Here is a 19,716-nt window from a genome sequence, read left to right on the forward strand (position 1 = left end):
AAAGCCAGCAGTGCTCTGAGAGTCACCAGTGGGGAGATGAGGGCTTGGACCGGCCTATCTGGAGCCTGCTCTGCTCCTACCTTGAGCCTGGGGGTCCCCGGCACAGGACCACCCCTGCTGGCTCCTGGAAGCCTCAGGCAGAGTGAAAGAAAAGGGCACAGTGCCTGAGGCTCTGCTCTGCCCTGAGGAGTTTTAGGAACATTATTTCATCCATTGCTCACGATAGCATGGGGTGCCCACCAATCGGAGCCACACCCCCCCTCAACTGCTCCCCTTGGGGGTCTACTGGCCTCTCAAAGCTAACGAGCTCTTGACTCCTCTTCAAACCCCTCCTCCTGCTGTCTGCCCCAATTCATTAATGAGTTAATGACAATGCTGTTCTAGTTGTTCAAGCCCCACATCTTGGAGTCCTCCCTGATTCTTCCCTCTCTCCCTCTACATCCCTTATCCAGTTCCTCAGCACATCCTGTCAGCTCCCCCTTCAAACCATATCTGGACTCTGACCCCTTCTCAGCATCCTCAGGTCAGCACTCAGGTCCCAGACACCTGCATGTCCTGACTCGCCTCTGATAGAGTTCTGTTTCCTCTCCGGCTCTGCCTCCACCCCATCCAATCTCACACAGTGGCCAGAGTGAGCCTTTACAGATTGGACCCAGATCCTCTCTCTCCTCTGCTCAGAGCCCTGCAGTAGCTTGCTGCTTCTCTCAGAGCCTTGCAATGGCCTGTGGGGCCCTCCAGGAGCTGGCCCAGAAAACTGACCTCATCTTGTCCCACGGGCCCTGTGGGTCACTCCGCTCCAGCCACACTGGCCTCCTGGCTGTTTCTCACACCCACCAAGCTCCCTCCTGCCTCCCCGCCTCTGCCCTAGCTGTTTCCTCTGCCTGGACCGTTCCTCCCTCGGTGTCGCCCCAGAACTGTTGTCCGTATGCCTTGCTCCCCCGCTTCCCTTGGCTTGCCTGGTGCAGGCTGTGGTCCTTGCCTAGCAAGATGACTAATTAGGAGGTGAGACTACATGCCCCCCAGATCAGAAGTGCCAGTCCTGCAGAGAGAGACCCTCCTCTCCGTCCTCTGACTGAGGAGGCCACCCCCACCCTCTTCCAGGATCCAGCAGGGCCTGTCACCATCTGCAGAGGTGTTGATGAGGGTTGCCCCTCCTCCTCTCCCCCATTCTCCTGTCAGGGGAGAATGAAGGGAGGGGAAGATGCCCTTGCCTGGAGGTGAGGGAGGGGGAGCAGCCAGAGTGCTGCTCCCTGCCCTCCTGCGTAGGCAACTTCCTCCCATATCCACCCTCACGCACGCCACCATGACCCCCCACTCCCCAGCAGCCTTGCTGTCCTGGTTTAGTGGCGCAGGAGCAAAGCTGGCAGCCTTGGGGCAAAAGACCTAGGTTTCAACTTGGCCGGGCTGGTGGCTCAGGCCTGTAATCCCAGCACTTTGGGAGGCCGAGGCAGGCGAATCACTTGAGGTTGGGAGTTCGAGACCAGCCTAGCCAACATGGTGAAACCCCATCTTTACTAAAAATACAAAAATAAGCCAGGCATGGTGGCATGAGGCTGTAACCCCAGCTACTCGAGAGGCTGAGGCAGAAGAATTGCTTGAACCTGGGAGGCGGAGGTTGCAGTGAGCCAAGATTGCACTCCAGCCCTGGCGATAGAGTGAGACTCCATCAAGAAAAAAAAAAAAAAAAAAAAAGACCTAGGTTTCAGCTCAGCTCTGGCCCTACCTCTCTGCACCACCTCTCTGAGCCTTGGTTTTCCCACCTGGCCAATGGGAATGTCTGGAATGGTTTGTGATTCAGCCTTTCCGGTGGTTACTGTCTCTGAAGTTCCTGCAGTGAGGCTGGGAGGGGTGATTCATGTTCTAGATGGATTCCCTGTGCTGTGAGGGCACAGGGTCTGTCATGAGCTCCCTAGGGCCATACAAGTGAGGGCCCAGGAGCAAGACCATTGTCCAAGGGCTCTTACTGGCTCCCTGGCAGCCCCAGAGCCCAACTAGGCATTTGCAGACCTGGCCAGGAGTCACACCGGCTCCTCCTCTACCTCCCCTGCACCTCCCCTCGGGGACAGCCTTCCCTTCTGAGAATAAAGCTTGCAGGAAGTTTGGCGAGAACTGCTCGTGCTTCAGTTCTGGGCATGAGGCCAACTGCCAGGCTGGCGCCTCCTGGTGAGGCCTGCAGGCATGTGCCCGCTGGGCAGGCTGGGCCCAGGGCCAGGGAGGCCTGGGGCCAAGGGTGAGGCCAGGATGGGGATGGTGGTCCAGGGCTGCTAACCTCCCGCTATACCCTTTTTATTCCCACGTCTGGATGGGAATCTGCAGGCTTCCCTTAGAGATGTCCTGCATCAGAACCAATGTCCTCAACCCATCTGTTACCCCTGGCCTGCACTGGAGGATTGATGAGGGAACAGAAAATGCACATACTGGGTTACAAGAGGGGTAGTGAACTGGGGGTGATGGGGCACCCTCCCGTAAGTCTCAGGTGGCACAAACCCATCTGTAGGGGTGTGGTGAGCCCTGGGGAGGGAATTCATGTCTCCTCTTGGCTGGGAGCAGAGCTGGATGCTCACCATCAGCTTCTAAGGCTCACTCTCGCTTAACCCACCCAACACTGCTAGGGTGCAGAGATAAGCAGGCAGCTTTTCCAGGCAGGGGTTTGGCCAGTTTACCTGCCCAAGGCCACACAGCCAGTGGATGGGAGGCTGGGCTGTGAGCACGGAAACCTGCCTGATTCCAAAGCTCAGCACTCTCAGCTACTCCACTGAGCCTGGCAAGCTTGGAAGCTGCTAACTCAAGCGCCCTTATCCAACCGGACAGGCAGCCTTGCCCTCAACAGGCCAGGGTTAGCCAGCAGATGTTGCAGGGGAACTAGGACTGCCCATCACTCAGGGCGTTTTTGGATCCATGTGCTGGGGGGAAGGGCTAGGGTGAGAGGAGGAGGTAGGAACAACAGGGAGTTAATGATTCTTGAATTCAGCTCCTGTGGGTGGGGTGGGGGAGCTTAACTTGGTTCTGGTGGGGAGAGAGATGGAAACAAACTCTTCCACCCACTCCTCCCTTGCCACCCCTCTCCTCCAGCAGGATGGGAGGCCTGAGGAGCTGAGCCCAGTTCTGCCCTCCAGAAGGACCCTGCATCTGAAAAGTCACACCGGCTGGAGAGGGGCTGGGCGGGGAGGCAGGGTGCCTGACTGCCTGGATCTGTCATTTAGGCAGGTTATTTGACTGCAGTGGGGCTATTTCCCAGCAGTTTCACAAGGACTTTCAGTTAAAAATGGTCCCCCATGTTCCTTTTAGCTTTGGCATCTAAACTTGCCTGGGAGTTATGGTGGTCAGGGGAAAGCTCTTTTACAGGTGAGGAAGCACACTCAGAGAAAGTAAACCTCTTGCGTGAAAGCACACAGCTTAGCTAGTGGGGCCAGGGCTGGAACTGGAAGCAGGGTCTGTCTGACGCCACACTCTTGCCGTCTCTGCTGTGCTCTAACCATGCTTCCTTGGATGTGGATCCCTTCTCTGCTCCACAGTGGATACCCCGTTGAACTCACAACCTGAGTATCCACTGGTGGCAGCAAGAGGAATTGTGTTCTTTGGAGCAGAGAAGCATTCCAAAAGATGACACAAAAGTCAGAAATCATTAAAAAAGGATAGATTTGATTACATTTAAAAAATCTATACAAACTTCTGTAATGATCCAAAATGCCCTGCAATACAAAGAAAAGGAAAAAAGGAGAAAATGTTTGCTATGTATTTAAAAAAGGATTAATATCCCTAGTATACAAAGAGCACTGAAACCTATAAGCATTACCCAATTAAAAAAACACGAACTGGGTATTCACGAAAGAAGAAACACAAATATATATATTATATACATGATGAGCATCCTTTTTTTTTTTTGTTTTGTTTTTTTTTTTTGTTTTTGTTTTTTTTTTTGAGACAGAGTTTCGCTCTGTCTCAGGCTGGTCTCAAACTCCTGCCTTGGCTTCCCAAAGTGCTGGGATTACAGGAGTGAGACACGGCGCCTGGCCAACATCCCTTTTTTTTTTTTGTGATGGAATCTCACTCTGTTGCCCAGGCTGGAGTGCAGTGGCACGATCTCGGCTCACTGCAACCTCCATGTCCCGGGTTCAAGCGATTCTCCTGCCTCAGCCTCCTGAGTAACTGGGATTACAGCTGTGTCCCACCAAACCCAGCTAATTTTTGTATTTTTAGTAGAGACGGGGTTTCACCATGTTGATTGGGCTGGTCTCAGACTCGCCTCAGCCTCACAAAGTGCTGGGATTACAGGCATGAGCCACCACCCCCGGCCATGATGAGCATCCTATAGGCAATTCTGCCCAGCTATCAAAGTGCTATCAAAGTGCTTCTCAAAGCTACCAATCAAAGCAACCTTGGCTCCTCCTCAGGACTCCCACGCACACTCCCTGGATCCCCAAATCCAGCTACGTGGGGCAGGTGGGGACCAGCTGGCAACTTAGGGTGCCAGATCAAACTGGTGCCTGGTCCTGAGTGTGTGGCATTACAGAAAGAGGCTTAATGGGGAGGGTGGAGTCTGCGGGGGGTCGGAGGCAGCTGTGGGCAGAGAACATTAGGAACCAGAGACATCAAAATCAAGGGTAATAAAGTGGAAATCACACTACGGCCTGAGCACCCCCAGCTATTTGGCTTATTCAAGCGGAGTGTAACTACAAAGAGGGTATCCCCTGTTTGCAAGTACCTATGTGCCTTTGGTCTCAGCTCCTTCTGCTATCCCTGTGGGTAACACCATCTAGGGCAGGGGCTCTGCCTTGCTAGTGAGAGGAAGGTAAGGGGTCCCTTGCACTGAACTGTTTATATCTCACCGCAATAAGATTCTAGTCCTTTCCTGACAGAACCCTGCTGCTATGCCACAGCTTTTTATTAAGCACCCACTATGTGCCAGGCACTGTTCTGAGTGCTGGGGATACAGAGATGAACAAAACACACAAAAATCCCTTCTCTCCAGAGACCCAAGCATCTGCGTTCCAGGGCAGGGGCCTAGGCCCCAGAAAATCAGGGCCAGGGCTAGGAGAACATGGGGGCAGTGAGGGCATCACGGTTGCCAAGGTAGCAGCCTGGGAATATCCTGGGAGATCTTGGACAGGGGTAATGAACCATCTCAGCGGGCTCTCCAGCAACACAGACTGTGTGACCCCAGCAACAAGAGGGCAGAAACAAGCAGGTAAGGGTGGTCAGCATTGACAACACCTGCAAGTACACTGCATTCCAGTTCCCACGTGGCCCAAGGGTATAGGGCAGCTAACCTGGGAGAGCCACAGAGACCGCCTCACTCCCCATTTCACAGCTGTGAAAACTGAGACCCAGAGAAGGGAAGCTTTTGTCATGATTAAGGAACAAACGAAACTTTGAAGGAGGGACTTTGAAGGAGGGATGGGTTCATGCAGGTGTGTTGCCCATGCCCCTGGCCTTACCTTTTTGTTTTTCAGTCCCATCCTCTTGAGGCCAGGAGTGTCTGGCCTTGTTTAACAATCTTGGGGACGAGTACCTGGTATTAGTGGGTGATCAGGCATCAGTTCTGCCCAGACAGCTGGCCTGGGCGTCTTGGAGTCCTTATGGTTAGTAGACAGTATGCAGGTCAGTGTGGTCTCAGGGGTGCCACACACCAGCCCTGGGGTCTGGATGTTGGGGAAGGGGGAGGGTGGCCAGGTGGGGGCAGGTCCTCGATCTCTCAGCAGCGAGATGGTCTATGGGTGGAGGGGCCTAGCAGGTTTCAGGCCATGGCCAGCTGGACAGGGTCAGCAACGAGGCAATTGACTCTTGGCACCCCCAGGACGGTGGAGAGATGGGAGAGCCCTCTCTCTGCCCAGGCCTGGAAAAGCAGTGAGCTTTTCCACCTAGCTGGGTCACCTGGGCAACATTGTGTGATGTCACAGGGCAGGGCCGAAGTCACACAGGCACCTGTCCAGGTGCAGTGAGCTAGAACGCGAAGCCCTTTTCCCTATTCCTGGAGCTGTGTTCCACCTGCCACCTGGCACTCAGGCCTCACCCTTCCTGTTCTTGGTGCCTCACGTAGTCTCCACCGACCCTGTGGCATGGCCAGCCCCATGCTGCTCACGCTGCAGCAAAAGAGGAAGCCAGACACTGCTCTCAAGAGCGTTGCAGCTTGATCGGTGAAACAGCTACTTCTGTTGAAGAATCACCAGCCATCGTGCCTCTTTGGGTACCTATAGTCTTCCATTTATTTGATAATAATAAACATAAACTTCAAGAGGATGGTTTCTTCTGGGAGGGTGGGTGGGAAGATGGGGGAGAGAAGAGGGTAAGAGCATACATTCTAAACCTTTGGGTTTTTAGATTGGGTGGTCAGTTAATGGGAGTTCATTATATTATTGAAAATAAATTACAATTAAACAATTAAAGAAAGCCATGATGGGCCAGTGATGGCACTAGAGTATGAACCAAAGATTATGGTTCAGTTCTGAGCGCTGCAAGAAATTATTACAAAGACAAAGTATGTCTTTTAGTGGAGCATTTGCTGCACACCAGGCAGGGTTCTAAGTGCTTTTGGTGAGGTGAGATGGCAGAATGAGGAGAGGCTAGTCCTTGGCCTGGGGTGGGGAGTTGTTCTATAGAGAGGTGAGGTCTGAACTGGGCTTTGAAGGATGATCAGAAATCCTGGGCTAGAAGAGGAGGAATTTGGGGTGCTGGGCGGTGTTCAGAGGTGTTTGGGAGGCCCCCGTGGCCTGCCTCATTTCTACCTCTTTTGGGCCCCATGTTGGAGATTCTTTTAATCTGGTGGAAGAGCAGGACCAGCCTGGCAGCCAGGAGGCAGAAGACTCCTGCTTTGCAGAGGCCTCCCAGCCTCCCTCTCTACCCCCACTCCAGAGAGAGCAGCAGCGAGGATGTGGTTCTCCCCAGGTTAGGGACAGAAAAACGGAGGCTTTGTCTTTAATTAGAACTGAAAGGACCAGCCAAGGCCACCCAGACACTGGTGGGGGATGGAAGTCAGGAACCCCACTCCTAATTTTCTCCCCGTCTAGGCCTGCCAAGAGTGGTACTGCTGGGGCTCTGAGACTGGGGGCCTGACCAGGAATGGCCTGGCTGTGAGCACTGTGCTTTATCTCCCTTGTGGGCCAACAGGTCCCAGCGCAGTGTGTATGTGTGGAAAGGTCTCAGGGGCAGCTCCCCCAGTCTCCCTAGAGCGCCTCTCCCCCAACCTCTCAGGCCTCCTAAGTCTAGGAGGCTAGGCCAGCAGGGTGAGGGGGTGGGGAGCCATTGCTTTTTCTCTAGCAGCAGGACTGAAGACGCAAGCCAGGTGCCTAGGAAGCAAACTTTAAGGAAGCACTCACTCTCAGGGCTATGGGAGCGCTCCGTTCCTGACACAGAGCCTCCTCACATTTTGTGCCCTGGCCACCTTGTCTGCCTCACTGTGGTTCCTATCCTGCCCTGCAGCTCTGCCTCAGTCCCCGGGGCTCTGGGCTGTCACTCAGCTATCCTCCCTGGCATCTGAGCTTTCTGCCTCTGCAGCCACACCCCTGCCATATTCCTGCCTGGGAAGAAGATAATGCGATTGGGCACTGGTTCCAGGCCGTCTGGCTCCAGAGTGCAAGTGGGCCCTGTGCACTCAGCAGCCATCAGGAGGGCCCTTCTACCCCCTGACTTGCTGGTTGTTCACCTCCCCAGACCAAGGACCCCTGAGACAGCAGCTCCTGTGCCTGCCCTAACCTCCCTTAAGAGCTGCTTCCTCCTCGCCTGTGAGAAGGCCTTAACAGCAGCATGAGCCCAGCTGGACCTTCTCCCTTTCCTCCGGCAAGGTGAGTTCTACCTCCCCAGCCCAGAAAAGTGGGCTTGGTCCTTAAATGTCCAGGGGCCAGATCCAAGCTGTGATGATTCAGGGAGATTCTAGGGTGAGGGAGAGCAGGGAATGATTAATCTCACAGCTAATAGATAACTGTGCCCACTCCCTAACCTTACTAGGAGAGAACACTTGGAGCACCAGGAGGGGCCAGGGGTTACATGTGGCCACTAGGGAGCCCATAGTTCTGGGAGGGGCAAGCCCTTGAGGCTGGATCTGGGGTTGGCTCCTGGGGAAGGAAGGATCTTGCTGACTGGACAGCAAGAAGAATCTGGGGAAACAGATGTGGCTCATAGTCAGCCCTGCTTCCTCATGCCATGTCTGGGGCCTGGAGTCTGAGGAAGCAGCCTGTGAGGACAAACTACCCATGCAATGAGACTCAGGGAAGTGTGTCTGTCTTCCAGAGACCACCCCTCCCTTACTTGGCCTTTCCTTCCCTCTGAGTCCTGTCCCACCCCCACATTTGGGCAGCTGAGTTGGATGAGGTGGGAAACGTAGGCAGTGTGATTTTGTAGCAAATGGCAACCCAAAGCTGTGTGATCTTGGGCAAAATGTTAACCCTTTCTGAGCTTTGGTTCCCATCCTCATTCAGTGAGGGAATCAGGGTTGCTCTGTGGGCTGAATGAGACCATGCAGGTAAAGCTCTTAACATGGATAGTTATGAGCTCTAGGCATGCTCGCTTTTCCCTGCTAACCAACCTTGGGCTTGGCAAGTTCTCTCTAGTGCAGCTCTGGGTGGCGGTGACTTCAGTTTAAACCCAGCTCAGCACCTTGAGTGGTGGGGTGTGAACTGGCCTCAAGGGGCCCAGTTAGAGCCCTTGTGGAAGCACAGGGCAAAGCCAGACCCCAAATCTCTCTGCAGAAACTCCTGAGGCTGAGCCTCACAACTTATATGAGGTCAGAGCAGCCCTTAAAGGTCCTGGCCAGCAGCTGGTGGATTCAGAGGGACTTTGAGAGGGGCGGACCCTCTCAGAGTCTTCCATCCTTCAGCCAACAAGTGAGGACCTGCTGTCTACACCACTGGGGCTGAGGGTGCGTGGCATTGGGAGCATAGAGACCTTCTAAGGGAAATGCTTCAGTTGACAACAGTCAAAATAAAAACCAAGGGAGGGGCAGGGACTTGCCCTGGTCCCACACCCCTGCCTCATGTTTCTTAAATACCAGGAGTGAACTTGCAGCTCCAGAAGCAGCACACACGCAGGAGGTGTTGCTGTGGACCAGGAGGACTGCACACGTTCAGAGCAGGAGATAAATGGGTCGAGGAAGGCCTCCGGGATGAAGGGCCTTGAGCAGGACCCTGAGAACACATTGGATTTAGGTAGAAAGAAGGGGACATTTCTGGTGAAGGGCTGCCTGAGAAAGTGCAGCCATGGGTGTGGGCCCAGAAGCCGGGAACAGAGAGGGGTTAGAGAAGAGGGCAAGTGGGCCTGGATGATATCTGGTCTGGATGGGTGTGAAGGCTCAAGCAATGGTGGAGACATGTAGACTTCAACCCATGGCCATTTCTCACTTCTCTGGCCCATTCCAGTGGGGGAGAACTCACCAAGTCCAAGGTTGGTTAGCAGGGAAAAGAGCAAGCATGTCTGGGGGACTTCGCTGCCCGTATTAAGAGTTTTACCATCATGGTCTCATTCAGCCCTCAGAGCAGTCCTGATTCTCCCACTGGATAAGGATGGGAACCAAAGCTCAGAGAGGGTTAACATTTTGCCCAAGATCACACAACTATGAGCTGCCATTTGCTATAAAATCACACTGCCTACATTTCCCACCTCATCCAACTCAGCTGCCCAAAAGCAATGGAGAAATAGTGATGGGGAGATACGGGGGAAGGGGCAAGAGTCAGGAAAAGAGAAGGCCAAGTGTGGGGGCTCTGGGAGAGGCACACTTTCCTGGACTCGGCCTGGCAGCCAACTCTCTCCATACAGGTACCTTTCCAGTTTATGGTCATTGTTCCCTCTTGTCTGTTCAAACCTAGGAGTCAGGCAAGGCTTCCCACAGGTTCCAGCACCCAGGGCACTGTAGTCTCCCTCTTGTTTTTCCTAAACCCCACCCTCAGTATTGTAAATAGTCCCTTTATTAAAAACTTCCCTCAAGCTCCTGAATTTGAATGCCTTTTTTTCCTAGCAGGACCCTGGCTGATGTACCTGCTGTGTGAGCCACTCTCCATGGCCCAATCTCTCACCTGCTGTCCTGGTATCACTGCTGTCATCATCACCACCAGCCCCTTCACACGCCCAACTTTTAATGAGCACTTACTGTGTGCCAGGTCCCATGCCAAGAGTTGACCTATGCCATCTCATTTCATTTCATCCTCACGTTTATGCTCCTGGGAGTTATTGTTGTGAGTTCTTTTTTTTTTTTTTGAAACAGGGTCTCATTCTGTCTCCCAGGCTGGAGTGCAGTGGTGCGATCTCAGCTCACTGCAACCTCCGCCTCCCAGGTTCAAGTGATTCTCCTGCCTCAGCCTCCCCAGTAACTGGGATCAGGGGCATGCCACCACGCCTGGCTAATATTTTGTATTTAGTAGAGACAAGGTTTCACGTGTTGACCAGGCTGGCCTCGAACTCCTGACTTCAAGTGATCCACCCGCCTCGGCCTCCCAAATTGCTGGGATTACAGGTGTGAACCACCGCACCTGGCCAGAGCCCATTTTTCAGGTGAGGACACAAATGCTCTGAGGGAACGGACTTGCCCAAGGTCACATAGCTTTGAGGCAGCAAAGTTGGGATTTGACTCCGGGTCTGCTGGCTCCAAAGTCCATGATCATAACCACCAAACCACGCTGCCTTTTCCTTTCATTCTGGGGAAAGGAGCCGCAGCTCTCCTTTCCTCTCTCCTGAAACTGGGGCAACATGAAAAATTCAAGACCAGAGATGAAAACACCTGGCCTTTTGAATGAGGCCAGACCAATGTCTCTGCGGCAGTGCAGCCTACAGACGCTGGTGTCAAAGGAGATTGAGGTGGTGTGTCCCAGAGGCTCAGCTGGGCATGGCTGGCCAGGCCCGCATAAGCAAGGGCAGAGCCAGGGGGCCCGGAGGACATCACTTCTATTCAGCACAGAGGGGCTGCAGGGCTGCTTGATTGTGAGGGCTAGTGGGGTCATGACACCCCAGACTGTGACTCTATCACTAATGTAGCTCGCTCCCATTTCCAGCTAAGCCTGTTAGATGCAGGCTGCTGTCTTTAGGGTCTGCTTGCCAAGTGGGCCAGGGTGGGATCCTGGAGGCTGTGGGGACCTGCCCTTCTGACCTTCCCCTGGTTCCTTGCTGTGCAGAGGTGACTTTTATCAGCTCAGTAAATGGCTGCTGGCTAAACCCATGTGTATCTGTGTTTTGTCTCAGAGCAGATTTCGTGATAGTCCTGACCCTGTCTTGCTGCACCTAGTTCTTCTGGGCTCTGGGCACCACAAAATAGGCAAAAAGATTTGGCAGCAAACAAAAAAGCATGATAACTCGGAATCTGTCAGGCCTGGCTCTAACCCTGGTACTGCCAGGCACTGGAGCGAGGTTTGGGCAAACCTCCTGATCCCCCAGAGCCTCCCATCCCTCATCTGCAGAGCAGATCTACCAGCAGGCTCTGTGCAGGGTGGTGGCGAGGATTAGACAAGAGAATGGATGCCTTCACATGGTAGGCAGCCCCACAATGGGCTTTCCCACACGCTTACAATTTATGCCAAGATGGAGCACCTCTTGCCCAAGCTTTGGCAACAGGAGACTTGGGGGTGATGAGTACAGTGTGGTGTTTTCGTTGTTGGACAATGCAGCTTCCGTTTGCTTAGCAGGCACGTTTATGGATTGCCATGTTGAAGGATTCCTCTTGGCGTTTGGCAACCAAAGCTCTCATTTGGGGCAGCCCAGCTCCCTCCATCATGTCATAAATCACTTTGCTAAAGATGCAACGTGGCTTTTGGGCATTTTTCTTTTGAAAAATCAATAACTCGTTTAACAAGAGACTGAATAAAGGCGTGAGCAATGAAGCTGCCTGCCATTTCCTTCCTTCAGGAGGGGCAGAAGAAGTGCCCTGCCTAGGTTGGGTTGGGGGGTCTACTCAGAGGGCAGAGAGGCCTTGGGGTGGGGACAGTAGGCTCAACCTGTTTCCAACAAACCTGTGTCCCCTCACCCCAACTCTTCCAACCTCCAAATCTGACAAAGGCCCTCCTCTGCTTCAAAAAACAACTTAGTAGAACCCCATCACTGCAGGGGACCTCTGCCAGCCTCCTGGTCTGCTCTCCCCAGGCCCTGCACCCCAATCCCAGCCTCACACCCACACTCCAGCCTCATGACATGCCTGTGGTCCCTGTGAAGGAGCAGTGGTCTCTCCAGCCTTCAGGCCTTCACCTTTACTGTTCCATGTGCCTGGGCCATCCCTCTTCCCCAGCCAGCCTGAATAATCCAAGACACAATTGAATTGTGCACAACCTGCACAAAGATTCACTGCAACCTTCCCCAACCCCCACCTCAGGGACATCAGATCCGCAGCCCACAGGCCTCCCCTGCCCTGGCTCATGATCCATTGTGGGCTTCTCTGGGACAGGTTCTATCTTCCCCAAGGGCAGAGACTATGCCCCCAGGGCCCAGCATGTTGCCTGGTGCAGAATTGGCACCAGATGGGTGCTTGATGTATGAATGAGGGATTGCATTCGTGTCAAGTGTCTTCCTCCTTCCTGCTACTTCAGCCTGGGACAGTGATGCCTGCTCCCCCAAGCCCTCCCTCTCCACAGTCCAAGCCCCTAGTGCCTTCTCCCCTTGCTAGGGCATGCATGGATGTGTATAGGAACCTCGTAATAACAGCTAACGGTGAGCACTATTCTGTGTGTTTTACATACGTTAACTCAGTCCTCACAATGACATATGAGGTAGGTGCTACTGTTGTCCCCATTTTATTTTATTTTTATTTCTATTTTTTGAGACTGTGTCTCAATTGTCACCTAGGCTGGAGTGCAGTGGTGGGATCTTGGCTCACTGCAACCTCTGCTTCCCAAGTTCAAGTGATTCCCCTGCCTCAGCCTCCCAAGTAGCTGGGATTACAGGCGCCTGCCACTACGCCAGACTAATTTTTGTATTTTTAGTAGAGACTGGGTTTCACCATGTTGGCCGGGCTGGTCTTGAACTCTTGACCTCAAGTGATCTGCCTGCCTTGGCCTCCCAATGTGCTGGGATTACAGACATGAGCCACTGTCCTCGGCCTGTTGCCCCATTTTAAAGATAAGAAAATGGAGGCAAGCTTTAGTCTTGGCCACCTGGCTGCATAGACTGTGGCCTTAATCACAGCACTCTCCTTATTGAGGTGCTTGTGGGGAGCCTGGGGGTAGGGGTGACAGCCCTGGGTACCTCGCCCACTGGACAGGGCCTCAGGATTGGCTCTGCAGCAGGGATGTGCCGCCAGCAAGTCCGAGGGGCTCCAATTACAGGAAACTGCTCACTCAGGCCAAGTCAGCCTGGGCTCCCTCCCTCTCAGATTCCCTGCTCAGCGCCCGCCACCCTTCGCTCACACAGCCGGCCATCTCTACTAGAGAGCAGAGCCTCTGGCCCTAATCTCATTTGAGGCCATGAAATCGCATTTGCAGCGTATTAATGCAGCGTGGAGCTGGCCCGGCCCCTGCCTGTCTCCTGGAAGAGAGGAGCCTGGAAAGCAATCCCACGGGGAGGCGTCTCCAGGAACACCCGCCGACAAAAAGCAATTATGCTTTAAGAGGAAGATTAAAATAATGTCTACATCCTCCCCGCTCCCATGCCCATCCGTGAGCTCCACTTGCCCAACAGTGACTCAAGACCAGGCTTCCGGCTGGGGTAAGGAGTGAGGGCCCCATGGCCCAGCCCCTTACCTGCCCCCATAATCACTGACTTCCCAGAAAGCTTCCAAGTTCCCCAAAGAAGCCACAGTCTCTCCAGCCCCTGGGTCTTTATCCAAGATTTTTCCATCCAACCCTTGCCTACCTGGCAAGCTGCCATTCATCTGGTGTCACGAGAATGGCCAGCATTTTGTGAGCATTGGCTATAGTCTTTAAATTTACTACACATTGAATTCAACAGTCCTGCTGGTGAGTGTTGTTATCATCCTCATTTTACAGATGAGGAAATGAGGTGCGGGGAGGTGAAGTCCCACAGCTGGAGCGGGCAGAACAGGATTGAAACCAGAGCCCATCACTACTCTCCTGGCTGCCTTTCTGCCTTGATCAAATACTTTCCACCCCTCCACTGAGCCTTCAGCCTCCACAAGGTGGGTCCAGCTGTTTCGCCTTCTATACCCAGTGACTGCAGTGGTCTCCCTGTGGTGCTCCTGTCTTTCCAAGAGCTCTGAGAGGCCAGGCCTGGCATAGAATCAGGGTTCAACAAATGCTTCCTGCATGGAGGAATCAGTAACACCTCTCTGCAGAGGTAATGGGGTGGAGATGGGTGGCCCAGCCCCCGCCTCCAAGGCTGTGAATCAGGATGGCTGTGAACAGGTTGTCTGTGTTCTGGAAATCTTTGGAACACCCTCTCCTCCAAGGCCTCTTGGACGGCAGTGAGGCTAGAATATTATTTAATTGTCACAACCACATTGCCAAGTAGGCATCATTACCACCGCCTCCCGCCCCCCCCCCCCCCCAACCCCGGCCCTTTTACAGATGAGAAAACAGTCAGAGAAGTAAAATGACTTGCTCAGGAACACCTACTGCAAGGCAGACCAGGAACCTGAACTCAAGTGTGAGTCCAAAGTTTGTCTACTGAATCTTCTCGACTGTAACTCCCTGTCACTTCTCAGATAGAGTGGGAAGGGCTTAATTATGGGCCAGGGCTACTTATGCAACACTTTTTTCTAAGTGTCATCAGCCAGCAGCAGTTGTTCAGGGAGTTTGCTCTGGGACTCTGAGCCATTGACAGCCCCAACTCCATCCCCAGCCTTGCTCCCAAACCATTCAGTGCAATAAATGAGCACTCATTGTTGAGGCCAGCGTAATACCAAGTAACCTGTTTTGGCAGGACTCGGTGTGATTTGGGGCCACCAGGAAGAAATATCCTCCCTCAAACTGCTTCCCCGTGATCCTGTCACGTGCCCAGAAAGCCCAGCATTAGTGCTGCATGGGCTAAGGAACAGCTTGCAAATGGGCTAAGGAACAGCTTGCAAAGTGTGAGTCTCCCTAGGAAAGGATGCTGTTAGTCATTCCCACCTGTGTGCTGACTACTGGCTCAGAAAGACCAAAATATATGGTGGAGATCTGGATTCCAGCTTGACCTTGCTACTGTCTGCCTTGGGCAAGCTGTTCATCTCCTCTAGGGGCTCAGTTTCTTGCTCCAGAAAATGGGCTCTATCAAGGTTACCCTGCTCTCCTCCCAAGACCAATATGATGCTCCAATGGACTCTGCTGGCTGCCAAGTGTGATATCAGTTCCACCTTTGCCAGCCTGGCCCACAGCAGCCTCTGGTACAGAGGGGATAACAGAGAGCTTGAAGTACTCAGATATGGCACCTCCTGTGCATTCCCTTGGCATCTCCTGCAACTCCCCACCACCCCCATCCTACGAACCGGCTCTCTCCACCTCTTGGTTTCCCCCTACTTGCTTGTCCCTTGAATATCTCCACGCCTTTGCTCACACTGTCCTCCCCTCCCCCCCCCCCCTTTTTTTTTTCTGAGATGGGGTCTCGCTGTATCACCCAGGCTGGAGTGCAGTGGCACAATCTTGGCTCACTGCAACCTCTGCCTCCTGGGTTCAAGTGATTCTCTTGCCTCAGCTTCCCGAGTAGCTGGGACTACAGGTGCATGCCACCATGCCCGGCTATTTTTTATGTTTTAGTAGAGACGGGGTTTCACCATGTTGGTCAGGCTGGTCTTGAACTCCTGACCTTGTGATCCACCCACCTCGGCCTCCCAAAGTGCTGGGATTACAGGCATGAGCCGCTGTGTCTGGCTCACCCCTGAAGACCATTCTCCACACTCTCTGCTGGAATCCCACCCCACCATGGAGGCAGGGTTCAACTGTCTCCCTGACATTTGTGGGGTGGGTTTCTAGCACCATGCAATTTTCCAACCTCTTCCTCACTTGAGCCTCATAACTTCCTTGTTAGTAGGTCCATCATACAGATGAGGAATTTGAGACCCAGGGAGGTTAGGGACTTGCTCCAAGTCATAACTGCTCATATGCAACTGGGAAATGAGGTTCTAAACAAAATCTTCTGACTGCCAGCAGAACTGTCTTCCTCCAACAGACTGAGTCCTTGACGACCACCCAGCTCATGCCCACCACTTCCTCCACAATCGGCTTGGAAAGTGATTGTTCCGCAACTCCTCCTATTTCCTCTCCCTGCCCAGCCTGGCAGCTCCCTGAGGGCTAGACATACAGCAACCCAGTTGACTGCTTGGGAAAGTGAATGAATGAATGAATGAATGAATGAATGAATGATCGTCAGCTCAGGCTGAGGGAGGTTGGACCTTTGGAGCCCAGGGCAGGCTGTCAGGTCCAGATGGAGGAAGGACATCCCACACGCATTCTCCATCTACCCTGGGAAGGGAGCTGGTACCTGCTGGCCTCAGCTGCTCCTGACCCCAGGACTCTGCAGAACCAGCCCAGGACCCAGGCTGGGGGTGACTGGGCTAGCCCGACAGCCCCACCCCTCACCAGGGCCAGGGGCACCTCACTGGGTACTGTCAGCCTTCCTGCCCTGCTGCTCCCCACCCTAATCCGCTGTTAGAGGTATATTAGAGATGGGTTTCACACAGGGTTTTAATCTCACCTCATATATCACATATGCCATGTCCCCAAGTCCCTTTCTCATCTGGTGCTGCACTTGGCGGTGTTGTACAGAGATGGAACCAGGGGGATGCAGGAGATCCAGGGAGGTGCGAGTCTGTGTGTGGGAGGATGTGTGCTTCCCAGGCAGGCCCATTGGTGTCTCGGTATGAATCTATCATTGGATGGGGGCGGGGGGGTCTCTGCATGTTAAGGATGCTGGAGGTCTGTGTATACTCACATATGTGTGCATGCATATGTGTCTTTGTGTGTGTCAGCATCCATGAGGGTGGATGGAGTTGGGGATGGGTGGAGGGTGTTCAGGAGTTGGGGGCACATCCACTTTCAATGGGCGTAAGGTTGAGAAAAGGCCACTGTCACTGGGTCTTCCTGCATCTTATCCCCGTTTCCTTCACTGTGAAGATAATTTAAAGGCCACCATATTTCCCTTCCCTGGAGCTCATGAGCTGCTCAGTGGGGCTGGGGTTGGTCTGGCTGGGAAGACATATCAGAAGGAGGCACCCCCTTCCAAACCATCTCCCCCACATCTCTCTCTCTCTCTCTCTCACACACACACACACACACACACACGCCTCCAGGAGGTGTGAGTCAGTGTCAGTCCCTGGCTGGGGTGAGGAAAGGCAGAGATGAGGGAGGACAGCAGGGCCATCTGGTGTGTTCGGTTACAACAATCTGCTAATGGAGGCTCTTCCCAGACTAGCACCCAGGCTGGGCTGGCCTTCTCCACCCTGCAAGCTGGAATCTGGGCCCAGACACAGTGAGACTCACAAACTCCTAACACCCCTCCCTTGGGATACTGGCTGGGCAAGAAAGAGCAACCCTATTTTCTAGGTACAGAAACCGAGGCCCAGACCCATCCTCTTTGCGCAATACAGACATCCCAAGTCATTACTAGAACAGCGCGAATTTATTAACCACTTACTGCAGGGCACGGCTAACTCTCCACTAACTCATTTCATCTTGCCAGCAAGAAAGGGCACAGAAATTGCTCTCTCCCATTTTACAGATGTGGAAGTGGAGGCTGAGGGAAGTTATATAACCTGCACCAGGTCAAACGCTACTAAGTCGGTGCCAGAGCCCAATCGGCATCCAGGTCCTCCTGACTTCCATGCATCTGCCTCTCACCCTAAGCTGGCTGAATCCCAAATCTCTCCCATCCCCTACCCTGCTGAGTTCCAGGCATGGACCCTGTTAGGACCCCAAAAGCATATATAGATGACATGGAAATCTGGAAGCACAGGGGTGGGGGGACAGGCTTGGGCAAGGACACAAATATGGGACTCCCTCAAACTGTGCATTTTTGAGTCTCGTCCATGCTGCCCAGGACCTCTGGGCTCTCCTTCAGGGACCCCATGAACAAGAGTGTTTCAGTGCACCCAGAGGAGGAAGGGGAGCCAGCAGGCTGCCTGCAGGGTGATCATGATGTATTTAGCCCCTGGCCTCTCTCCCTGACAGGGTGGGGGGTGCAGGGGTGAAGTGGGGGCTGGAAGTTCCCCCCTACCCCAGCCTCCCCAGGGCCAGCACCCGCCTGCCCCACCTCTTTCTCCGCCATGGTGCCGGTCTGCACCCCTCCCTGCGTGGGTGACAGCATTCTCTGAGAACGCCGTGACAGTGCCTTTGTTCCCCTGAAATAAAAGAAAATCGAGCTACAAAGGGAAACCTCAGGTAGCTTTTAACGGGGCTCAGCTGCCTGGGGCAGAGTGTGTTTAAGCTGGAGGCAGTTGTCAAAGGAGGAGAAGGGGGAGCTGCCTGCAGTCCCCCTCCCACCTCCTACTCAAGGGGGGAGCCCCCATGCTCATGTTTACTCAAGGAAAAGGCTCTTCCAAATAGTGGCAGAGGAGAAAATCAACGGAAATTGATGGAGAAATGTAAAGCAGCTGTCTGCTGTCTGCTGTGTGTGCGTGTGTGTGTGCTTGCGTGTGTGTGTGTGTGTGTGTGTGTGTGTGTGTATGCTGGCAGTGGGCACAGCCCCAGCAGAAGCATGCTGCCTGGACGGGTCTGACCTGTTCAGGGCCGAGGCCCAGAGGGTGGGGGCTGGGAGTCAATCTCTGGCACGTGCCTGTGGAGGGGCTCTGGTGGCTGGGGGAGGGGCGCAACAGAGTCTCTAACTCGAGTTAAGAGAGAGATTAATATATTCAATCCGCTCCAGGGTAATTGAGGGAACAATTGGAGTGTTTTTCTAAAGCCCATAAAACTGCCTCATTTGCAAGGAGGAGCTGACCAGCCTCCAGTCCTCTGTGTTTGGTGAAGCGCAGGAAAGGAGGAGGGGGAAGCCCAGTGCCCAAGGGCTGGGACATCAGCCTGGGAGGCGGCTGGCAGTCCTGATCTAACCTGTTCTTACTTTACCCACCTCCCACCATTTTGTTGGTAGCAGCCCAAGCATCGCATTGTAGAGCCTCTCTTTCCCACCTGTGAAATGGGCCAGTGACAATTCCCCTCACCAGGAGAGCAGAGGGAAAGGCACAAGGGGAGGCTTCACAAGAGGAGGAAAACCAGCTAACCCGAGGGTCCAGCACTGAGGGGACGGGGCATGAACGGTGCCCAGTTCTCCAGCCACGCCAGCCCCCACTTACACCCCCGCGCCGCACCCCTAAGATTAAACGGGCAGTAAAGAGTAAAGTTAATGAAATCCACATCGTGTGCCTCTCCCCGCTTGAACCATTCCAGTCTCCAGGGCAATAGAAATAGTGTACGCAATTGCGAGCAATAAAAGGCATAATGAATTTAAAAGCAGGCCACGGGGGTGGGGGGAGTGAGGACGGAGTGCTTGGGCCTTAAAGGCAAGAGGATGCCTGGGGCTGGGAGAGCGCGGGCGTGGAGCTCCAACTAGAACTGGGACCAGAGACACACAGAAGGCGGGGGTGGGGGGAGTGGGTTGGGATGGGGGTAGGGGTGGCCGAGGGGATGCTAGGCAAGCCGTTCACAACAGCTCCGTGGCCGCTGTCCTTTCTCCTCCACTTCTCCTTAATGAAAGCCCCCTAGTCAGTGGGTGCCAAATTCACAATCAGAAGCCACAGGCTTAGAGCCAGGTGCTCGGCATTTGGTGATTGCTTTATTAGCTTTTCTCCTTTTTTCTCCTCCGGGGGAAGAAAAGGTGTTTTAAACGGAAGGAATTAAAGAAAAAAAAAAGTAAAAAAAAAAAACAAAAACCTTGAAAGCGTCATTT

General features: G+C 53.7%; 1 protein-coding gene across 1 annotated transcript in view; it reads right to left on the reverse strand.

Moving 5' to 3' along the window:
- The window catches only part of CCDC33 (coiled-coil domain containing 33), a 100,833-nt gene extending 94,989 nt beyond the window's left edge, over positions 1-5,844 (reverse strand). Inside the window, exon 1 of the mRNA XM_023196649.2 lies at positions 5,439-5,844. Coding sequence (XP_023052417.1) covers positions 5,439-5,459 — 21 coding nt within the window. The 5' untranslated portion in view covers positions 5,460-5,844. The remainder of the gene's footprint in view (positions 1-5,438) is intronic.
- Between the last annotated feature and the right edge of the window lie 13,872 nt (positions 5,845-19,716).

This window comes from Piliocolobus tephrosceles, chromosome 6 (genome assembly GCF_002776525.5).
Source record: "Piliocolobus tephrosceles isolate RC106 chromosome 6, ASM277652v3, whole genome shotgun sequence".
Lineage (NCBI taxonomy): Eukaryota > Metazoa > Chordata > Mammalia > Primates > Cercopithecidae > Piliocolobus > Piliocolobus tephrosceles.